At 40.1% G+C, this 19,247-nt stretch overlaps 1 protein-coding gene across 2 annotated transcripts in view; it reads right to left on the bottom strand.

Moving 5' to 3' along the window:
• Positions 1–19,211, bottom strand: part of RALBP1 (ralA binding protein 1) — a 27,518-nt gene extending 8,307 nt beyond the window's left edge. Inside the window, exons 1-5 of one of the 2 annotated variants that reach the window (XM_053396542.1) lie at positions 18,915–19,211; positions 13,269–13,565; positions 7,559–8,017; positions 4,478–4,827; positions 606–767 (exon numbers count right to left, since the gene is read on the bottom strand). In XM_053396542.1, coding sequence (XP_053252517.1) covers positions 606–767; positions 4,478–4,827; positions 7,559–8,017; positions 13,269–13,512 — 1,215 coding nt within the window. In that variant the 5' untranslated portion in view covers positions 13,513–13,565; positions 18,915–19,211. The remainder of the gene's footprint in view (positions 1–605; positions 768–4,477; positions 4,828–7,558; positions 8,018–13,268; positions 13,566–18,914) is intronic. The other variant, XM_053396543.1, reaches the window with a different exon arrangement.
• Positions 19,212–19,247: the final 36 nt, after the last annotated feature.

The following is a 19,247-nucleotide window of genomic DNA, read 5'->3' as shown; positions in this document are numbered from 1 at the left end:
ACACACACCATTCAGCAATATTATTCACTTTCTAAGCTTAAAAAACCTTTTAAGAACATAAGAAGAGCCTGCTGGATCAGGCCAGCAGCCCATCCAGCATCCTGATATCACAATGGCGAACCAGATGTCTATGGGAAGCCCAAAACCAGGATCTGAATGCAATAGTAGTCTACCCACTTGTGAGTCTCAGAATAGCATTCAGATGCATAGAACATTCAGAGGCAGAACATAGCCACGGTGAGTAGTAGCTGTTGATAGCTGGTGTAAACCTGCCATGTTATTCCCCTGCCCCCCAACACACAATTGTCTACAATGGGAGGGGAAGCTTGAGGCTCCTTCATTTTTAGTTCTTATTTTCCAGTCAAATTATGACCTCAAATTCTGGAGCCTTCTTCACCACCTCTTTTTTTAAAGAAGTAGGAGAAGCAACTCTGTAGTTGAGATGTATCACGTCCTATGTTAAAACCCAAACTTATTTGTTATAAAATGAAGATAATTTCTCCTGTATTTGTCTGGTCAGTATGAAATTTGCCCTGTTTTAGTGCTGCCCCCAATCTGTATAATAATTCAACTGAAAGAGCCAAGAAAAGTACAAGTGCACCAACCTGTCTTCTAATTTCTTCTTTGATGCTTTCCTGTGTTTCAGGCAATGCTGGCATTGTTGCCATGTTAGACCAGCGTAGAGGCTTTGTCACCCGTTTCAGAATCACATTTCCAAAGAACTCTTGAACATGTGTGAAAAACACATACAAGACACGGTTGCTGATCTGAAAAGACGTAACAGTCAAATTACTACTTTTGACCTTCCTCTCTAATCACTTGGTCTGCAAACATCCACAGCATAGATAATTCTAACAGACCTAAGATATTCCTTCCTGTAACTTCCTGAACAGGCTAAAGACGCAGAGATCATGTTTAAAAATAATTAGCTGTTGAAATGTAATCATGTTAAAATCTAATGTAATCATGTTAAAATTGCGTAGTTTCCCCTAAAAAAAAAATCACACAATTATCTGGGCGGAAATGTAATGGCCGACTCTTTGATCCTAAACAAGTTACTCATTTATGTCAATTGTAACCATCAGCAAATAAGAATTAAGTTCCAAATTGGCTTTAATAACAACTCCAGGCTGCTGCTACTGTTTGTTTACTCCAAAACTGTAAAGGCTCCAAAGGAATCTGGTAAATGAGTATTTTGTTTAAACGTTGGGGTCTGACCATTTGCAACCTTCATGCAAGGAGAAATTTTTATCCAGGAAAGGCTGAGTAAATGATCTTACAGTTTTATTTTGTTTTACTTTTTCCTTTAAACTTTTGGCATGACCTGCCTTTAAGAGTAATGTGGAGTGTTCTGTTCTGCAATAGCAGTACATTTTCTTCCAGTGGAACATGATCTGAAATCAATATTTGAGTTTATCTCCACTAGCCTGATATGGGAGGGGTTCTGAGAAGAGGCCAAGGATGGACTAAATGACAGGTAGTTCTAGAACAGTAGAAGAATCCACAAAGGGAAGTTGCAAAAACCTTTCTGACAATATTTCCTTTGTTCTTTTCACCATGATTTGGCTTTACGATAAAACGGCACCATTGGACTTCTCTTATTTAGGCAATACCAACTGCATTATAACACCAGTTGCTCTAGTGCTACAAAACAAAAGGGAAGAAGACTCTGGCCTCTACCAATGAGAGGCTGCACCCCCTGCCTCCCAGGAAGAACACCATGGAAAACAGAAGATTAATTCATTGATCAGAGAAGGAACAGCTGCTCCAATGCTTGCTTACTTCTCCCTTTCCCATTCCTTTTATGAGATGTATATGAGATGTTGTGTCTGCAGGCAGAGACTGCCTTATCTTTAATACACATATAGGCTTAGAAAATCTTAGGCGCTTTAGAAGTGTAAAATAACAGCAATACTATTATTCAACATTTTAATATAAATGGATTATGAAGGTGATGTGTCAAACGTGCACTTCTGACAGCCTAATCCTAATGCCCCAGTTTGATGCTCTTACATAACAGTAAACCAGAGACATCCATCCAGTCTGTTCCCACAAACTTCCTAAAATTGACTAGGCAAGAGCAGGTTTATTTTAATAAAGACTCTGTGCTGTTAGCCTTCTTTGTTAGTCTAAGCACTGGGAAATGGATCCCAGGCGAAGTGTTAACTGTATATCTTGCAATCCCAAAATGTCAGAACGCTTAGAAAGCAAAATATTAGCTAAAATTTTATACTGTCAATTCCAGAATCTCCAGCTGGGTTAAAGCATTGATATAATGAGATCCTTTCTATGAAGTCTTTAGGTAGTACTTTGAATACCTGCAACATTTTTAAAAAATGCCTTTTTAACTCTCCACCTATAATAAGAATATTCAACGCATAAAATATTTTTTATCACTTGTCAGTCATTTTAAAAAACACAAGGAAGTATACACTGAGAAGAGATACTACTGTTCGTGGTCTTGAAAACTGATTTGTTTTGGAATCTAGCTGTCACATTAGTTTCCAGAAAAAATCTGGAGTCTAGAAATATATGACTTTAATTGAACTTAATCCTACATATATAACAAGATATGACAGGGTAATACCATGTTGCATTCATTTTACGTTGGCTGCTAAGAAGGGAGATGGAGCAAAGACAAGACATCAAAGAACATTGCCTAATCCACATGCCAAAAAAGCTTCACTCTCTCATTGGATTACATAAAAATGGCAGTGAGATTAAAAAACAAATATTACCTAGACTTCAATTCTCAACTGGGAATAATTTAAATTCAAAGATATAATGGAATAAATTTAAACAACAAAAAGTATAACACTATCAAATGATTTGATTTTTGTCTTGACTTTAGTTGACACATTGCACAAAAGGAGTTTCAACCAGAATATCTTGTTTAGCACTTGAACAACTGGTTTGACAGCATCATTATTCAATAATAAAATTAAAATGAGATTACTGTGATTACTCATTCTGGAAGGAGATCAACATATGTGATCTAAATTTGGAGATGTGAAGGTAGCAGGTGGTTAAGCTCTCAGTACCTAGCAAAAGTCCAGGTTCTAGTGCTTTTATACTGATACATGTAACTATGACTAACAGTGTAGCCCTTGTGTACTCAAAAGTTAGTTCACTGTGTTCAATGGGACTTAATACCTAGAAAGTATATTTTCTGCAACCCTTTGTCATGCCTCCATGGCCAAAGGCTTAAAAATGCCAACCATTTGGGATGCCAAAGACAGTGGCCTCTGATTTCAAAATGATCCAAGATTGTAAAGATATTACTAAATATATCAAAGAAAGGATGGCTGTTTTAAGCTTCAAAATCTCAGAAGTTGCTGCTGCTTGGTAAAGCTGGGTTTCGTTTGCATAATTTTCTTTCCCTGCAATGCTAATTGAGAGAACAGAAGTAATGAATGAGAGCCATTAAAACATTGCAGGAAGAATGGTAAATTATGTATAACTTTAGGATATGTCAAATAAACCCTCAACCCAAACAAAGATCCATTCTGTTCTAGACCTTGGGAGGCTGGGGAGGAGAACACAAAGAGAACTAACACAGTCCCAGTTTAGGAGTGTCTAACGTGGCTCCCTTGCCTGAACACCATCTGGAACTGTGTGCTTTGCAGGTACCATTTTACTGTGTGTGTGGAGCCAGTGTGGTGTAGTGGTTAAGAGCGGCAGACTCATAGTCTGGTGAACCAGGTTCGCGTCTCCGCTCCTCCACATGCAGCTGCTGGGTGACCTTGGCCTAGTCACACTTCTTTGAAGTCTCTCATCCCCACTCACCTCACAGAGTGTTTGTTGTGGGGGAGGAAGGGAAAGGAGAATGTTAGCCACTTTGAGACTCCTTCGGGTAGTGATAAAGTGGGATATCAAATCCAAACTCCTCCTCCTCCTCCTGTACACCTGCTCTCTGATAGTTGCACACTGGTCTGGATTATGTAAGAGGGTGACTGGGTACTACCAGAAGGTCATTAAGTTTGATTTGTTGGTCCCAACCAACTGTAAATGATAGCTTGGTTCACAATTAATTACAATTACATCCCCTCTTCCTCTGAAGAGTCAAAACAGCTTCTATATGCGTCCTACACAGATCCCAACTCTGCTTACCTTCAGCAACATATGGATGTAGGCAGGGATATAGAGAGTGCAGTGGTTCTCAAAGAGTGTGGCATGCCACGTTGGTGTGGCAGGAAAGGATAGCAAGTGTGGCGGGAAGATTCAAGGACAATCAAATAAACACCTAAACATTCCAGTGTAGTATAGTATAGCATCAGAGATCTTTTCAAAATGAAGCACTGCTAGTTGTTGCTTCTTTTTGTGTCCCAATGTATTTCTTATCAATTAAAAATTCAGTGTGGCAAGAGCAAATTATTATTCTGAAATTGGCCCAGAGAAATAAGTCTGAACACCACTGATATATATATATAGAGAGAGAGAGAGAGAAGTAGGGAAAGAGAGAGTCTATTATGCATACCTGAACAGTTGGGCTGAGTACTATGGAAATGTTCTGTATATTCATTTTTGTTTCTAGTTCCTTTGCAATTACATGGTCCATGTGCACAATCAGCCAAGAAATTAGGAGATAGTTACACTCTGGTAGTTCTTTCAGGAGACGCTGGCACTCCTGCAATTTCTCAACCTCCAGGCTCTTCCCACAAGCATCTTCAAAGCGAGGCATGAGCTCTTTGGTAAGCAAGTTCTCAGGAAGTTCACGCAGATACTGCTTCAACAAGCTGGCTACAGTGTTAGGCTCATACTCCTCCAGGTTGGGGGATTCTTCTCGGTCGTATGCTGCTTTTAGCTCATCCACCTTTGATTTAATTCCTTAAAAAAATAATAAAAAAATTAGAATGATTTCACAAAATAATTCCAAAAACATACAAAAATAGAGCAATCACACATGTAAAGCACTATCTTCATTTTGCAAAGTCACAAAACACTGGGGAATGTACTCAAGTAAGTTTTATTCAGAGCAGACCCATTCAAATGAATGGATCTACCTTAGTTGCGTTCATTAATTTCAATAGGTCTGCTCTCAGGAAAACTTTGTTGAATACCACCCTGGGCTCTTAACTCAAGAAATAACACTACAGCATGCTGACTGTAGATAAGGGTGTGGTGTACAATGGAAGAAGGAAGGAAGGTGCAGTAGGCTGTGTCTGCATGGTTTAGCATGGCGTGGATGAGCCAGAACAAGCCCAAGCAGAACAAACCCACAGTCTGACACCAGCTTGTTATGAAACTTGCCAGTTTGTTTTAAATTAGAATCCATGTTTCAAATGTAGTAACGATCCAGGATTCTGTGAAACTAAACTCTGCCAAAATGTACCTCAAGACCTGACGGAAGAGAACGATGCATGCAAGCCTGACAAGTCACTCAGGCTCACCCTTGGGTGTTAAACCATAGTTTTGTGTATTTTGTGGGTGCATCCAGGGTCTCCAATTTACAGCAAAAGCAGGTAGAGGAGAAACAGCAGAGATAGTGGTTGGATGGTGACTTTTTGATTTGGAATTTCGACCATCTCTTTAATTTGTTTAATAATAATAAACCACACCCATGTTCTGATGTGTTGTACACTATCCACTTTCAATCCTTATTTCTAAGAACACACCTGGTCATCAAAGGCCACTAAAATTCCATGCAGGCAAGTGCATGGAATTCTATGCTGATGAATGAGCACACTGGTGAAGGAGAGACAAACTGCTCTGCTGTCCTCTGCCAGTGTGTTCGGTTTCCATGCTAGCCACAGAGGAAGGACAGGTACAGAAATGCAGAAGGCTTAAACACCCATCCACACCACTAGTCTGCTAAGAGGAGGGGCTTTCCCTCCTCCCTGGCCAGCTTAGAAACTAGCAGGTTAGTAAAAAATAAAATAAAGCAAGGTTGCAGGATACTAACTTTTATGGACTTATTTACAAGTCAGTTATAATCAGAGTACTTCACTTCTCTGCATTGTTCAGACTTGCCCGAACACTTTCCAATGCTTGCACAAATTCCCTTTCAAGCTTAAATTCCAAGCAGTATCCATATCTACTACCCAGAGGAGGACACTTTACACTGTCATGGTCATACTGTAGCACGGCCTGGCATAGTAAAGGATATAAACCTATGAACCTCAAAGATCAGAAAATAATATTTCTGCAAGAAATAGTGACATAGTGTCAATAAAAGTGTGGCTATGCTTTCATATTTATGTTTCACTAATGTGCAATGTTTGCACTAAACATCTCTTCAAAATATTTACTTCCTGTGCAGTTTTGTCTTTAAATTCCGCCTTGGAATTTGCATTTCAGTTCCTGTCAAAACAGCTCGTGCACTGCATTTCGATCACGGGCATGATGCCTCTCACAGGTGGCATTCACAATTCAAAATACAGCTGTATAATTAAATAAATGACTCGAATCATTGTTACTTTTATGTGGATCAAGGGTTACACAACTACTGTGGCTGCTAATTATCTTGGCATTACCACCGGGGTGTTTTCTTCAAATCCAAGCTAAATCCTCAACTGCTATTGCAACATTTCCCCTGTTTTTTCAAGATACCAGCTAATGAGGACTTTGTGTATAAATTCCATTTGGAAGAAAGTCAAAATGAAAGTGTAGGAGGGAAAAACAGCTGAAGAATATGTTCTCTCCCCACCATATGCCACTTGACAAATCACTATTTTACTTGCTAGCCCTGAATCTTTTATACAACATAATTAAAAATATATAGCAAACAACTGCGAGGTTCTTAACATCTCTGATTAGGTTATATTCTCACAGTCCTCAAGCTACTTACACCACTCTATACCATTATACATACTGAAGTCACTACTCCAGAGCGAGCGTTGTGAGGAATGCAGTTGGGAAGTGCCACATGCCAATTTTCTCTTTCTATCACAAAGACTGAACCATGTTGTTGTTTTTTTCAGTTGCTCTACTCAGCAAGCAGGTTGTGGCAGATGGCTGAGGAAACCGCTTGGAAATCAGAGCCACTCTAGGGAAGCATGACTTTAATGGATCTGATAAGACACTGTGCCCTCAAACGCAAAAGACTAGGTTTGCTAACTTACGGCATAATCTTATGTGTTCATTGAAAAGGAAATCCAGTCAAATTCAAAGGGCTTACTTCTAGAAAACTGGGCATAAAATTTGCAGTCTTAATTGCAGTGGTAATATATGTAACTTGTTTAAAAAAAACACCCACAATCAAGCAATTTATAAATTTTATGAACTAAATAGATAAATAAAATGCACATTAACCCAGGAGCAAGCACCACTGAACACAAATGGTAGATGCATATAGAATTGTGTCTTGAACTTTAATATGTATAAGCAGGGTAAAACATTTTTCAATTATACCTGCTTATCAGCAATCCTTCCAGCCTTAAATTTAGAGCTAACCTAAATTCAACAGCAGCTAAACACATTTGGTTTTAGGAAGCTGCAGGCATTTACAAAGTCACATGAAGTTTTGGGCAATGTGAAGGTGGAGAGCCCCATTATGCCCTTTGGGTCAAAAGACAGGAGGCAAAGCAGACGAAAGCTACCTTCAGTTGGGCCACTATACCTGAAACTCTGTAGATGCCTTCGCATTTCATGCCATATTTCTCTACGTAATCTATACATTCCCGGAAAACTGCTGGCAGGCGGATGCCATCATACAACATGGTCCTTTCTGCTGCATCTGCCAAAGGGATACCAAACACAGGGCGAGGCCTGGGAATATCCACCTGCGGTATCTCTGCCTCTTGAGCTGGTTTCTTCTTCTTCTTCTTCTCTTTCCATTGTTTCACAACATCCGCTGCTGTCAAGTCTTTAGATTTTTTCTCTTTATGTTTTTCCTCCTTGTGCTTGTCCTCTTTATGTTTTTCATCTTTGGGTTTTTCTTTTATCTTAAAATCTTTTTCCTTCTTTTTGGAGAAACTTGGCTTCTTGAAAACGTGGATCCCTTTGGAGCGCTTTAACTTGGAGGGGCTTTCAGCTTCATCCCCAGAGCTGTCTTCCTGGAAGGCTGCATAGCCTTCCGCTGTTAAGAGAAAAAGGAAAACATGAAGGAGGGAAAATATCAAATGCATAATCTACCTAGAAAAGCCAAAAGGCAGAAAAAATGCTCAGCAATAATGTGCTACATACACAGATTTGCAGAATTATGCAGGACTTGGATACAATTCTGATGTATTTACTTCCCCTGAAGAGTGTATATGAATTTTAAAAAACATTACTCTGGTATGAAAGCTTCATACACATTTTTCAGGAGAGATACACAAGCAGAATCACATGATTACCTGCTGACAAAAATAGGCTAAAATGTACAGTTTGAAGTTCAACTTGCAATGCAAGCCTAAGCCAAGGCTTGAATATCCCATTGTCTTCAGTGGAGTTATTCCCTGGTAAGTAAACTTAGTACTGGCACCTTCATGTTTTTCATCGTTTCCTCCTAAAGTAAAATGTAACATCAAAATCAATACAGAACTGATGCTGTAAAGTGATATGAATGGCACATATCTGCTTATCTTAAATCTTTAGCAATATTCCAGGATCTGCTGTAGACTCTTGTAAAAAAACAGACTGTGCAGAGAATCTTGAAGTTTGTATATGATTCAGGTCTATGTGATTTTTCTTGGGTAGACACTAGCATCCTGTTGCATGAATTTTCCAGTTTGGTTACCATTTTCTAAGATGGCCAACAGGCAAACAGGGATATGTGATAATTTATGAATGAGTGCATATATAAAGCTCATTATGGTGGCAAAAGAGTTTGTTAAACAAGATGAGTAGAAGAGCTATTGCTAGTCTCTATTACCACTTAGGAGGGTCTCATGGATAAGAAGCAGAATATGAGCAGGAAGACTCAGATTCAAATCCCTGCTAAGCTTTGGAAATTTAATGGATGCCATTTGGCTGGTAACCATATCTTAGCAAACCTACCTCAACAAAGTTATTATAAGGATTAGTGTGTGTCTGTGTGTAGGTGGGGCATGTACACTGTCCTGCCCTGGGTTCCTTGGAAGAAGAGTTGTATGAAAGTGAAGTTAATAAAATTATTTAATAACCATTGCAATCAGAAACAATATTCAAACAACACACATTTTTCACTAATAAATGGAAATAATTTTTGTTATTTAAGAAGCATTATAACACAGTTGTTCATACTTGCAAAAAGCATAGAAAATTTGTTAGAACTTCTTGAATTTGCACATTTGTTATTTTCATCATAAATATTAATTATAAGAATCATTATTATTAAAATTAGAAGGTCAAAAATATATGTATTCTTGCAGTGAATATAACACAGTGTCGTGGCATCAGTTAAACATCTTTACAAGCACATCTGAAAATCAACCTGCAAAAAATACAAATAATACAATCCTGCTGCATTAAAATGAGTGAGAGCTTTGCTACTGACTTCAATGAGAAGTGGATTGTGTTGCAAAAACCACTAAGTTAACTGCTTGGAATAAAAAGGCTAGACCAGATATTCTAGGCAAACCAGATATTCCACAATGTAAAAAATGAATGTACAATCTCTAAAAAGAAATAACTTACTTTTCAATTCCATGGGCAAAGTCGTCCCAATCATCCTGACAAATCTCTAACTACATGTGCCCATTTGGATTATGTAAACTGCACAAGAGAGTTCAATTCCACAGCCATAAGACAAACAAAGCTTTTGCTGAAAATTATCAGGTGCTTTACTTTGCTGCCTCTGAAATAAATGCACACGAGTCCAATAAGCTACACCTCTTCTGCAACTAGCCCTGCCTACCCTGTAGGGAAGAACAAGAAAATAAATATCTAAAACACACCCATCACTTATTGCAGCACATATGCTAAGACAGAGGAGGAAATGGCGAAAAAAACCCTGAACTAAATTTGATGGAGAACCTGCTAGAGCATTGGTTCCCAATTAGCTAAGTACTGTGGACCCCCTGTTTTTCAAAAACCAAGCCGTGGACCCTACTTTTGAAAATTTTGATATACCGTATTTTTCGCTCTATAACACGCACCAGACCATAACACGCACATAGTTTTTAGAGGAGGAAAACAAGAAAAAAAATATTCTAAACAAAATAGTGATATATGATTTTTGTGGTTCATGCTGTGGCCACAGACATGTGATCTGACAGTGAGTTTGGAGTAGCCCAATGCAAAAATCCTGAGGATCCATGTGGATCCATGCTTTGTAACCACGGAGGAGGGAAGGAAGGGGAACCATGGATCCTCTGCTCACGACTGCAGCAGATCCCCCCCGCCAGCCGCAGGCATTCGCTCCATAACACGCACAGACATTTCCCCTTACTTTCTAGGAGGAAAAAAGTGAGTGTTATGGTGCAAAAAATACGGTATTTATGGTAGTTTTTATGTGAATGGTGCCCTGGGTGAGTTACGCAGACCCACTGTGCTAGAGAAGTGATATTCCACCATGAATGTCTGGCCATCAAAGTGGGGGTAAGAACTCTGTATCCACAGATGTAGACCAACTTGGAACTAGAATATATGGTACATAAATAGACTGCCATGGTACAGCCTTTTAAAAACATGCTCAATGAAGAAGAAAATCATGTTTTTCCGGCCTTTGGGTTTTTTTTTTAAAAAATGATTTAACAAACCCCAAATTCTGACTTTTAACTTCTCTGTTATGAGAAGACCCTACCATTGTCCGCTAAAGATGGGATTTGGGAACTGCCTCAGTACAGTAAAGACCTGACCCAACATCCCAGGATTAAAAGATTCCCGACTGGACCAATGGCCCTTGTTTCCAGCAAGAATTCCACTATATCACATCTCTATTTAACCCATTCCTTTAGCTCAACTGTATGTCCCAAATCCTTTCTACAAATCAGTTTTCTTTATCTCTTGCCTTCTGCTATGCCCTAGGACTGAGAGTAACCAAGCCTTGACCCAACAGCTGCAGCCCTGCACTAAAAATCAAATCCAAAATGACCTAGGGATGCACACTTACTTTGGAGTAAGCGCCACTGAACATGGTGGGATTTATTTCCAAGCAAACATTCATAGCCTTCTGCTCTAAGAAATTCTAATTCTTCACATTACTTCAAAAACCAGCAGGCAAACAATGCTGCCACTTTTAAAAGAAGGAAAAACACACAGTTGAAGTCTGAAATTCTGGGCTCTCATATTTGTTTAAAATATTTAATAAATAAACAGCTACTGAAATATTAGATCCATAATTTGAAGCTAAGCACCTTGAGTTTTTCTGAATGCCTACTGATACTTCTGTATACACAAAAATATAACAGCATCACAGTACAGAACAGAATGTTCACCACAGATCAAGGCACCAAGATAAAATGTAACTTTTCAAAGAATTCAAACTTTGATTAACCAATGTGTCTTGAAATCAAAGATACCCCAAAATACAAAAAATGGTGGACTAGAAATCCCTAAAAAATGTATTATCAAGCAGCCATTCTGACAGCTATGGTACTTGCAGAAGGAGAACAGATGTAGTAGAATTAGCACTGAAACAGTGGGTGTGGATAAAAATGCCAAAAGCCGTAACTCCCAATACAATTAGAGAAGCAATTTCAGAACTTTTTGACAAGGCTTAGAAAACAGTTGTCTTTGGAGATTTTACTGCTAATGCCATTTTTTTTGCAATAAATTTATTTTCAGATAGCTAGACAATACATGAATCTGTCCCAATGGAGACCAAAGGGAGCAATTAACGTCAACAATTTTAAATGAACAGAAGATCTATTCACAAGCCTTTAGTTATCTACACATTAAACACAGGTTGCATGGCAGTAGTGGCCACAGTATGCACAGGGCTGGTAAAAGGCATTGCAGTTATCTCCCCCCTTGCAATCAAATATTTAATCATTTGCACCTGCAAATGCCAAGGAAAAATGTCCATTTGCAAGCAAGGTTTCATACCAAACTGCACCTGTAAATGAACAACTTATTTTAGAACCAATAAGCTGATCTGCCCCAACCACCTTAAAAAGAGGCCCGTGGAGGGGTGGCCCAATTTCTGATCCAGCCCTTGGGCTGAAAATGGTTCCCCACCTGTTTTAAAGTGACGGCATTAAGCTTTAGACTGTAATTTCTTTAGCTTAAGAAGCCAAGATATGAATGAGTATCGTACACTTGCAGAGAGCTGTTTTGCTCCTCCCTATGCATGAGCAAGAAAGTAAGTCAACAAGTTTCTATTAACAAGGGTTTCCCATTGTTTCCAAACCAGGAAACTACACTCAATGCTTACAAACATGCATGGAATACTAAGGCACTGTTTAAAGATGGTTTAATATCCTAATTTGTTTGGAATTTGTTAACCATAGTTTCCCAGTACAAACCTATCAGGAAACTATAGGTTAACTGAGAATTCCAAGCTTACTTCCTGGATCATAGGGAAGGACTGAGGTGGCTCCATGAGGCTTGTTCATACCTCAGTTAGTTATGAGGTATGATAGTCGATGCACAGTCATGATGTCACTGCTGCAATATGGAAATATTTTTATAGTCCTCATTTAGATGTCATGAAAGCCTTAGCAGATTTACAAATAATCTTAAGACTCTGATGGATACGAAGGCATCACATACCAAAACATTTGATTAGAATTAGCACATATTTTATAGCACCTTATGCCTTAGAAAACATTTACATACAAAAAAAACCTGTAACACTTATGAAATACATTTACACTTGTGGTGCCACACACATTGATAACTAAATGAATAAATTATATAAAGGGCTACAGTATAATCACATCTTGCACAGGGTTACACTCTGGAGATGGCGTATATACTCAGGTCACCCCTTGAAACTGTCACTGTGCAACCATACTTACCTTCTCGAGTCAATGTGCCAAGTGGACCTTATACCCAAGGAAAGCAGAGAGCTTTTGAGCTCTTTGCCTTGCTTAGCGGGCAAGTCATGCTCAGCTTGTGGTCTCTGGGATGCTCTCGCGAGATCTCGTGGGGGCATCCACATTCCCACAAGATCATGCAAGAGCATCCCAGAGCTCGCGCACTGAGCAGGACTTGCCTGGTAAGCAAGATGGAGAGCTCAAAAGCTCTTTCCGAACTGGGAAAACCCAGCGCAAAAGGAGCTTTTAAGTGTGAATTCGCGCAATTTCAACTGGCCTGCTTTCAACTGCGCAAGACTGAAATCACACTCGTTAACTGTGCACAAGATGTGATCGTGCTGTACATTAAAACACATGCACACAAGTACTGAGTCATGAAAAGCAAACCGTAAATACTAAAAAGCACACTAGTAGCACACAGATTGGAAGAGGAGAAGGACTACCTACTTCTTTTCTCCTTCTTTTTAAATTTTCCTTTCTTCTTCCCATGTTCTTTCTCATCATCAGACACAATATCTGGAGGCTCATGCAGGCTGTCATGAGGTGGTGATGGCTCGCCAGTTCGATATAAGCCAGGGAATTTTGTTGGGCTGATTTCTTCAGAGCTCGGGGTCCGAGCAAGACTCCCACCATGCTCTACTCTGCGGTGCTCACTGGGGCTACTGGTGGGAGGCAGGAAGCACTCCGTCATTCTTACTCTCTGGCACCACAGCAGAACAATATCCTGTTACCTATCCATTATGCCTGCAATAAAAAGAACACATAGTATTTTTGTCGCTGCAAAATACTATTATAGTGAAAGAAACTGCTTTCAATACAGCTTTATATGTATTACACTCAATATGTATTACACTCAATTTCACTCAAGAATTCATCACATGATATAAACAGGACTACTCATGATATCACATACATTGAGGTTCAAGTTTAAAAATCTGAAATTCAACTGCAACCATGAAGTACAATTTCAATTTTCAGAATTTGTTAAGAGTAGCTTCCTTTACACTCCACATTCTGGTTCATCACAAATCATATATTCATACATCCAGGACTGTGTCTTCTACGAGATTGTATCAAGTCAAGTTCAGTCCAGTATTTTGTTTATTTTGGATATGATTGGTATGTGGCACTATGTTGGTTACAACTTGTCCCCAAACAGATACAGAGAGAAATTCAATGCAATGTTACCTCAGTGGGAACTTTCTACTAAAAGAGTAGGCGTATAATCTGTGGTGGCCCAAAGCTTATTTTGAAGTGTACACCCCAAAGTCTCTGCTTCTCGTCTACATATTTTGGTTATTACTGGCATTGTATATGTTAAATAACAGAGCAGAAGCTATTGTGGAAACATTTTAAAGCTTACAGTTTGGCATAATTTTATGGATGTAGATGCCATGGTTCATGAGATAGGAGGAGGAGAATGACAATGGCTATTTTGGAAAACGACGTCCGCAACCTAGGGTTTTTCCATTCCAAATTATATCTTCTATGTCATCCAAGTAGAAACTTCAATCAGTAATGGACTTTCCTGTAGAAGTCTATTACAGCAAAGGGACTATGGATCAGATGGAGAAATCTGACATCCACTTTCGACCTGAAGCAAACTGGGCTATTTTTAAGTTTGACTACTCTATCCTGTTAGCCCTGTTATGTATTTAATTTTTTTAATTGTGTGCTGCCTTCCACAAGCCTGGAAGGGCAGAGTACAAGTACTTTAAAGAAAGCAATACAAACAATACAATACAATGTTATCCCAGCACAGCATGGTTAATGTGATGTTGGAATGATGTACATCAGACAGAAAATTCATCAGTCATCTCAGCCTTGCAAGTGCACTTTTTTTTGCAAGCGGTGAAGTATTATAGGATTTATAAAGTCAGAACTTTAAACAAAGGGACCTGAAGTTCAAAATTCAATGCAGAAGAGGGAACCCTTCAATATCCAGAGGTACCTTTCAATTTCAATAAATCTTAGCAATTTGAAGATCCCCCACCCCACCTACTCTTCATACATCCTTTTCTCGCTGGACCCTAGTTCTTGCCCTACACTCCTCTTAGCTCATAATCTCTCCCCCTTTATGTCAATTCTTAGAGAAGAATTCTATATCTTGGAACAGGAGGTGAACCTAAAACAAGAAGTATAAGAGTACATTAGTTAAAGTATGTCTGTGCCAATTTCCTGCATGCACATTGTTTATTTCCATCACAGAATCTGGGGATTGTCTTAGGGCAAAACTATAAGCCTTGTTTGAATCTCTTGCCTTAGCTATCCTTGCTGTCAGACTGACTTGCAGTTATGTAAAGAACACTCTGTTCTCTCTCAGCGCTAAAGTTTATCATGTGTAGACTATACACTGGTAGAACATGTTGTTATTTCAAAACCAGAATCATAGAATAAAAATTATCAGGACAACTCGTAACTCCCATGTGAATCACTCTCTTGCCTACTATTGCTTATGAAAGTCTTACGAAGGTCCTCCAATTAAGTTGCACAGCCAAGAGCAAGTGCCAAACCACCAGTGAAGCAACACCTTGGAGATTTAGATAAGGAGTATGAAGCCATGGAGTTTTTATCTCTCGCTCCTTCCACACAACTGTTCCAACAAAAATTGAATCCCCTTAAAATTACTTCAAAATAAAAAATAAAAATGGGAGATCCCACCATAGATGCCATGTCTCTCATGCAGTTTTGGCCCTGAATCAAACAGCTACTGCTACCTAATCAGAAGATGACTCATTCTGAAAACATAGCCTAGCATTTCAGAATTGAAGTTTTCTCAGCTAACCCTGCAATCCTAGCATAACTGAACAGAATTAGACTTAGCCCTCAGTAAATATGCACTGAATTGAGCTTCATGAGTCAAAACTTAAACCACTTTGCCCTGAGTAGCCCCACTGACCTTGAACGACTAAAAGCTAGAAAAGTGTCCATATGGTGCCTTTAACTGTAAGTGGGTCAAAGGGAAGGAATACAAAGAATCTATGTATCATAAACAAACCTGATTTGACCCCATGTCAGGTTCCTATTTTGTTAACAGCACAGCTGCAACTCTTCAAGTCCATACACAATTTGCTTTTTAAGCAGTTTATTAGCAAACATTCAGACACAGTATAACCTTTATCATAAGTTCATTTCAAAGTCATGGTACAACAAATAACAAACACTGAACAGTTCCGCTCTCTCTGGTATTGAAATGTTCTGGGAAACGCTTTCTTATTCCAGATTCCTCATTTGCTGAGCCACAGCTAATATCATGTGTCCACACATGCTCAAATCTGGCAGCATGTTTGCCTCAATAAAAAAAGGAAAAAAGCTTATCTAGATGAACAATTCAATTAAATTCAGAGAGAGAACTAACCACATGTGTATCTCCCACTGAAGTCAGTGGGATCTAAAACTGAATTGTGACTAAAATGGGCTGGGTTACATCAAAAAATATGAATGGGGAGAACACTGCTTTCCACAGCTTTGAGGAGGCATTTGACTTTGTGACATCTGTGCAGAGGTCCATATTTTTTGGCTGGCCTTGGCTGCAAAGCCAAGAATTATGGTCACAAGGTTCCTGCCCCTTCCCTGCCATCTTCACCAAAGCTCATCAGAGGAGACCTATTATGGAGAAGCAGCCAGAGAAGCTCCCTGCCAACCTTTCCGAAAGGAAAGAGAGGAGGTGGGAAGAACAGTAGTTTTTGCCTGATGCTTAGCAAAGGTTTTCTGAGCACAAGAAAAATTTAAAAATTATACTTCCCCATCTCTTTTCCTTGAAAGTCAGGGCATGAAATCTGTTTTGATCTCAGTGGTCGGTATACTAGCACAGAGCAAGCAATGTAGATATGGGACACAAAACAGAACATGGGACTTCCAAATCAGTCACCGATTGGAAGAAGAAAAGCTTTCACTGTGAACCAGGAAGGCAAACTTGAAATTGCTTTAGTGTGCTTTAACAATCTTCAGGATGGGGTTACTTGCACTATGCAAGCTGTATTTACATATACACAGCTTGATTTAAACACTCCTGCTGCTGCACTGATCTTCCTCTGTTACTCAAATATTACCAGAACTGTGGAAGATCCAGCCATGGAGCAGCTGCAACCATGTAGCTTGGGTAAATATATAACCAGCTACAGTTTGAAGCACTTCCAAAACCTTTAGGGAAACTGTAGCCACCTATACAGAGATCATTCTGTGTGGCTAAAACAATTCCTTGTGTTAACAAATGCACCCAACAGGACACATACAAAAAGAAACCTTTCTTAGAGAGTTCTTTGTGGTGCTGAAGGATATAAGCAGCTGCCTTTTCCCAAGCCAGACCAATTGTGCCTGAATGAGGACAGTCCTGTCTGACAGTAGCTCTCCAGGATTTCAGAGAGAGGTATTTTAAAACTTTTTTTCTTTTACAAGGTGCGCTGGTATCTTTAGTATTTGCTCTGTTGCTAATAACAAGCATTCTGTGTGACCAATACAATTACGAGCATAGACAAATCTACAAATCTTTTAAAATAGGTATATCACAGTATTTGTTTCTTCAACTAATCCTGGTATGTTATGGTTTTCATTAAATACAGAAACTAAAGTATGTTATAAACGTACACAAAGGAGGCAGTAGTGCTCCTAAAGAAGCCCTCCTTGGATCTTGAGGTGTTTGACAACCACCACCCTATCACAAATATCCCCTTTTGGGGGTAAGGTGCTTGAGAGTGGGCTGGCAGACACTCTTAGAGGAAGCTGATGATATTGACCCATTTTAGTCTGGGTTTGAGCCTTGTTTGGGAATAATAATAATAATAATAATTTATTATTTGTGCCCCGCCCATCTGGCTGGGTTTTCCCAGCCACTCTGGGCGGCTTCCACAAAGACCAAAAATACACTAATATGTCATACATTAAAAACTTCCCTGCACAGGGCTGCCTTAAGATATCTTCTGAATGTCAGGTAGTTGTTTATCTTGGGTGTCCTGATACATGATGATCTTCAGAAGCAGGACAGACCTTGTTGCTCTTGCTTGGGCCCTCAGAAGCTTTTGATACCTTTGACTATGGCCATTTCTGTGTTGTGAGTTGGTGGCACTGTGTTGAAGTGATTCTGCTCATACCTAAGGAGTTGGATTTGGTAAATAGCATTAGGGGATTAGGTTTTTCCCCTTTGGCAGTTGTACCGTAGGGTGCCACCGGGTGCTTTTTATCCCCAATTCTGTTTGATTTCCATTTGGCTGCTGACACATATATGAGCTTCTGTAATCCTTTTCAAAAAAAAATTAAATCCCCATTTCTTTTTGCACATCTAAGTAACTAAGAAAGAGTACATGGAAGACTGCAACAGTTACTCCCCCAAAAATAAAAACCATTACATAAATGCATCCTGAATCACAATAGTTGCCACTGTGTTCCCATTTCATAAGTTTGTTTGATCCTACAACCAGGATGCTTGCAAATGGGGACTGGCTGGCTGCAGTTTAACATCATTAATTAGTTATCTTTTAACCATCCTGCCATAGTCTCAAAGGGGCATGTTTATGCATTAAGAGAGTCCACATAAGCAGTCACCAGGAGCCTTAAGCAGGCAAAAGTGGGTGGGGGAATGATGGTGAGTGGAAGATACTCAGACAACACACGTTTATTCAGAGGTTAACCCCACTACATGCAAAGGGCTTTTTTAACATGTTAAGTGTGCATAGGATTGCAACCTGAACCACTTGTTGCAGAGAATTTATTTATATCATAAAATTTATACACCGCTTGAGTGCAACCCCCCCAAAAAAACCCTCAAAGCGGTTGATAATGTCGACGTTGCTTGCATCCCACCCACAGGGTGTGCCAATATGCCAACACCCCACTCAGCAATCCTGAGGAGAAAAAGGGAGTGGCAGCCTAAGACCCAACCGGGCCTCAGTCACAAGGCGCCACGAGGCGCTAGGGGGCGCTGCACAGGCATACTAGCGCATGCGCGCCGCAGAGAGCGCTTCAGTTAATGCCCTTCTCCCGCAGCCTCGGCCACATTTCCCTCCCTCACCCCCTTCTCGGAGGCAACGGAGCTGATGTGAGGGAGAACCCGGGTCGGGTGGGGAGTCCTCACGCGCATGAGCATGGCCCCGGCACTGACCTGAGCGGGTGGGGAGCCCGTCGCTGGCAGGACGGCTGTGCTGAGCTGGGCTCCTCTTCGGCCTCATCCGGGCCCCGCTCCGCGCCCCATCCCCTCGCCGCCCGTTTACAAGGTCGGGTATAGGGAACAGAAGGAGGCAGTTGGGAGGCGCATGCGCGAACGCCCTTCTCTCCTCCTCCCCCCCGCTTCTCCGGCCTGTTTCTTGCAGCCCTTTGGCTACCGAGGGCAGAGGCCGGAATTAGGCGGCGCACGCGCATGACGCACAGGGAGGGGCCGTCGTAGTAGCTGAGGGAGCAAGCTACCCAAGAGGAGCGGAGAAGGGAGTCTGC

Source organism: Podarcis raffonei, chromosome 7 (genome assembly GCF_027172205.1).
Source record: "Podarcis raffonei isolate rPodRaf1 chromosome 7, rPodRaf1.pri, whole genome shotgun sequence".
Classification (NCBI taxonomy): Eukaryota; Metazoa; Chordata; class Lepidosauria; order Squamata; family Lacertidae; genus Podarcis; species Podarcis raffonei.
Note: the sequence above shows the minus strand (reverse complement) of the source record. Positions and strands in the feature narration are given on the sequence as shown.